This window comes from the organism of the source record quoted next, unplaced genomic scaffold (genome assembly GCF_019419815.1).
Source record: "Pyrus x bretschneideri cultivar Hongxiangsu unplaced genomic scaffold, Pyrus_bretschneideri_v1 Contig49, whole genome shotgun sequence".
In the NCBI taxonomy this organism is placed as follows: domain Eukaryota; kingdom Viridiplantae; phylum Streptophyta; class Magnoliopsida; order Rosales; family Rosaceae; genus Pyrus; species Pyrus x bretschneideri.
The window spans coordinates 14,603-19,542 of NW_025999786.1; the positions used below are offsets into that span (position 1 = coordinate 14,603).

The 4,940-nt window shown below is 36.9% G+C and overlaps 1 protein-coding gene across 1 annotated transcript; it reads right to left on the reverse strand.

Annotated features, from left to right (window-relative positions):
• Positions 1-2,916: 2,916 nt before the first annotated feature.
• On the reverse strand, positions 2,917-3,752 carry LOC103967961 (auxin-responsive protein SAUR50). The gene has a single exon (XM_009381294.3). The coding sequence runs from the start codon at positions 3,631-3,633 to the stop codon at positions 3,316-3,318; it is 318 nt and encodes a 105-aa protein (XP_009379569.1). The 5' UTR covers positions 3,634-3,752; the 3' UTR covers positions 2,917-3,315.
• Positions 3,753-4,940: the final 1,188 nt, after the last annotated feature.

Genomic DNA, 4,940 nt, shown 5'->3' on the forward strand with positions numbered 1-4,940 from the left:
GATATCTAACTCCTGCCATCGTGCCTTTCTCGTCTTAAGGAGGCAGGAGTTGACACTTCAGAGTCTCTTAGATGTCCCCAGGCCTTCCACCAGGGACTTTTCGTAGCTACTTGCGAAGTGTAATCTTCACTGCATTGGTATATAGAACATAGTGGTCTACCTAGTATGGCCTACGGCCTCACCTGTTAGCAACTTGCAAGGGGTAATAGCTAAGTCGAACAAGGAGATCTGGTCACTTACTACTCAGAACTCTCTCTGTTCTAGTTTCTCTCAGACCATTTCTGACTTAGGCATCAAAGACCCTTTGGCAGAGACCCTCCCTTTTTCTCAAGTGTTAATCTATTAGACTAACAATGTTGCTTGTTTTATAGGTGTGATTTCGTCAATCCTGGAATTTGCATCCACCATATACATATACACTATTAATTGAAATTTTAAACTAAAACCAGATATGCTGGTCATCATATTGTTATAGCTGCTGTATTCCACAATCGGCACGCTCACATATTCAAAGGAACCCGTACACATATATGTAGTCATACAGCATTATGGCTATGACGATCACATAAAGGTTCTTTGGCATTAGTAAAAAAGGTGTATTCAATTTACCGACTATTGCCCTCATGAAAGGTGTTATAGGGTGCTCACATGCATGTCATAACAGCACTTCATAATTGTTATTTAATCATTATAAGAAGTGATTAGTGTAATTAAGTATATTTTACCTAGGTAAAGACAATGTCAAATGCACATGAAGTACGAGTTACATAAACTTGAATTTGGTCAATGGAAATAGGGTGCATTTTTGCTCATCCACATTAACTGTGGTGTATACTCGTCACACATCTCTAAGCCTACCAAGTGTCTTCTTACTTGACTCTAGTTAAATTGCTCTTTATTAATTTTTAAAAGAATTGAAAAAGAAACAAAATATACACAAAACCCAAAATACCCAATAGCCACCGCATCCACCCAAACCCATCTCGCCGCGGCACCACCTATTCGCCTCCGGCCAACCCTTACTTTAGCGTTCTCTATCTCTTTCTTCCCCCCTCCCATCTCTATCTCCTCTCATTATTTACCAAGACTCGTTTCTAATAATACTTGACCATATATTATGACTAGTGGCACTCTAAATTACAAAGTTTATCGAACTCTCTACAATATGTGAACACTCAAACTCTTTCTGAGATGCAAAATGACTCACTTGATGTCTTGTGTTAACTAATTGAATAAGATGTATAACCTACCCTTTAAAACTTTATCCCTTCAACCCACCCTTCAAACTTTCTCACAACTCTCTTTTTTAGTAGAGCGATAGCGTTAAAGGGTTAAATAATTAGTTGTTAGGAGAAAAAAAAATGGTGAAAAATTGAACCTACAGTCGGTGCATATATAGGTATGGTTGCTTTCTGCCATTGGAGTAAAACGCGATCTGCCACTCTTAAAATATTATTAATGTTGTTACTTAACTTTCATATTTTGGGCTTATATAATTTTTTTAATAATGATATATTTGTCACATAGTATTACAGTTTAGTAGTATTTATCTTAACTTGTATATGACACAACGTAGGTTTGAATGTCGTGAATGACAAGTTCTATACCAATTTATTCACTCCACCTCTTGGTGTAAATATATCGTTATAAAGAATATAATAAATTTACCCTAAGAGGTGGGAGATTTGGGTTACGCCACATAAATGAATTAGGCATATAATTTGGTATTGAACCTAAAATTCAAGAGCCGAACTCAAAAACTCTTACATACAAATAAAAAGAAATATCACCTAGACCGTAACATTTGATACTTTCAAATAAACAATACTTTCAGATAAAATATGTAAGAGGGCACTTTCTATATTATAACTCATCTTATATAAATCTTCTCATCTTCTTGAAGTTGCAACTAGTATTATTTGGGTACAGGGACTTGGATTGTCTGCCCTCCCCATCTCATACCCCTCCCATCCCTTTTTATTTCTGTGGTCACGGTTAAGTCATGTCAACATTTTATATTCTCATCGCTTTTTGTCTTATTATTTCTATAAAAAAAATTAATATAAAATGTTAACGTGGCTTAACCGTGACCACAAAATATAGGAAGGGATGTGAAGGGTATGGGATGGGGAGGGTAGACAATCCAGATCATATTTACAGATGTAGACCTATACATACATACATATATATATATATATATATTTGTAGCACGTACCAACTTTACTTACTAGTTGTACGTTACAACTACAAATAATGATTCATGTGAGGACTAGGATTCTCACATCTCCTCTTCCCATCCATTTCCATCCCCTTCTATCCCCTCCTCTCACATTATCTTATTTTGTCTTTCTCTTACTATAAAAAATTAATATAAGATGTTGACGTGCCTTAACCGTGACCGTTCAAATAGGAGGGGAGGAAAGGGGAGGGAAAAAAAGAGGGGAGAGAATCATACTCAAGAACCTAATCGTTGATCTGTACCAAACCAATGTACCCCACATTCTCTGACAAGTTACTCAGTTTTAACATATTTTTGGGAAAATAATCCTCTCTGGATTCCTTCCATCAATTCATCCTATCAATCAATCTGGATCCTTAAAATTTGATCTAACAGCTAAAAACAGAGAGCCTTTTAAAAAATTATAATAACTTTAACTGTTGGATCAAATTTTAAGAATCCGGATTGATTGATAAGATGGATTTGATGGAATGGATCGGAGAGGAACCCTTTCCATGTTTTTGGGTACTACTTTTTTTAGCTAATAGATGCTCTTGTATGTGATTTGACTCAAGAGTTTGTATTTCACGTAGCTAAGCTACCTGCTGCTTCAAGCCATGCACAAATCTCAATGTTTTCTATACATGTGTGTGTGTAGAGAGAGAGAGAGAGAGAGAGAGAGAGAGAGAGAGAGAGGCTTAATTTATAAGGCAAACAGTCAATTAAGCTGTCCTTAATTCCTTAAAAACAGTAGTAATTGCCTCACAGGGAACATAACAATCTACCTCTGTGAGTAAAATGGATCTCAAACTTTACAAATGTACCCAAACCCATTTTATGTTAATGGGTTTCAAGTTAGGGTCAATAATCAAACATCTCAAAAGGGTGGAAAACCAACCTCCATTCACAACCCCCAAAAGAATAAAAGTACAAAAAAAAACCCCAACAAATTAAGGTCAAGATTGATGAAAAATGAAGAAAAAGATGTTAAAAAAAAGAGAAGCTATAGCTATCTATAGCTAAGCTTCATCTTGGTCATCTCTTCTCCAAGAAAATCCCATACGCAAATCTCTTGACCTTAAAAATATGCAGTGATATCATCTCATGAGCATCGACGTTAGGGATCGAAAAACGACTTCTTCGCAAGGGATGGTGAGGCCCATGTCGTGATCGAAACCGAATTCCTCTTCGGCTTGGCGGAGGAGGCATTGGAACTGAGGATGTGTCAAAAACGAGATGGGAACAATGTACCTTGTTCTGTTCTCGCCAACATAAACTGGGAAATGGCCTTTTGGGACATCGATGGGAAGACCATCTTCGTCGTAGCCATGTTTCTTTCCCAAGCTTGAGCATCTTTTCAGGATTTGCTTGAGCACTGCGGTTTGAGCCAGTTTGTTCGTTTTTCTGATGCCCATTTCCTTTTTCTTTGTTTTGTGTTTTTGGTTTGTGGTGTTTGTTTTGGGTAAAGGAAATGGGGAAAAGGAAGGATAAGAGAGTGGAGTTGTAGAGAGCTGCTGGTGGTGAAGTGAGTGAAGGGTAACCGGGGTATTTATGGGGAGAAAGAGAGAGAGTGGTAGGTCATGTGGAGTGTGGAGGAAAGGACATACCACGGGTGTTTTGCGGTGTGTATGTGTGCAAGGACATGGTGGGAGCCAAGCCCATTGGGTTTACTCTTGCATGTTGACCCTCCATATGACAACATGGACCCTCTCTTTCTCTCTATTTCCTGATGGAAAAAAATTATATTTTGGACGAAGATATGCCATTCTCATTATTTCATAATTCAGGCGAAACAATTACAGTTGTATTATAATGTTTGAATATTAAGAATTGATGGCAAATATTAAAGGGGTTATTTTGGAATAAATTCAAGAGGCCCCCAATTAAAAGAGACTTAAAAAAAACATGGATAGCCAACATGATCTAGTTAGTTGTTACTGTATTAGTGGGTGAGACATGCCTTAAACTAAGCAAATGAATGCATCCAAATATTAAAATCATCCACACCAAAACTCAATAGATTGAGATGGCACTCCAAAATCAAAGAAACTCAATTCCTAATGAAAAACTTAAACACTTTGCAGTTCGGAACTTGAAAGATTCTACGAAAAAATTTCAATATTACAAACACGAGAACAATCTTTGACAACGATCAGTGCCAACTCTCAAGAGAAACTGACATGGAATTAACTAGTGTCCATATCCCATGAATTTTGTGCTCATCATCGTCAAAATACTCATCAGGAAAGAACTACAAATAACCTCACCAAGAAGACACTTATGGACGAGAAATATTAATTAAGTAATAGATTTGCAACAATTCATATGAAGAGAAAAGAAAAAGGCTAACAAAATGGGGAGAGAGGCTGTTATCGGCCCCAATCCAGAGTTTGAGGCCGGTCTATGAATTTTTTAGATCTAGGATTTTAGCAAGGGAAGGAAAGATCGGCTATTGGAGAGTTATAGACAAATTTTCTAAATACTAAATAATAGGAATTTACAAATGGTATGTAAATTTTCCATGAGAGTTTAAAGCTAGGAAGGTAATCCATTTTTTCCTAGCCTTCAAAATAGATCAACAAAGAATCAACCGACAAAGATGTGGGTTTGTTTTTTTCCCTCAGTCCTTTTGCTTTCCTTTCTCTATTTTCTCTTGTGCTCAGTTGGGTGCTTCTCTTTTAAGCCTCAATGCTGAAATCCTAAATCTCCATCTCTCTCCCTC

Coding starts and splice junctions, on each gene's coding strand:
- LOC103967961 (XM_009381294.3), bottom strand. CDS start 3,633: ATGGGCATCAGAAAAACGAACAAACTGGCTCAAACCGCAGTGCTCAAG.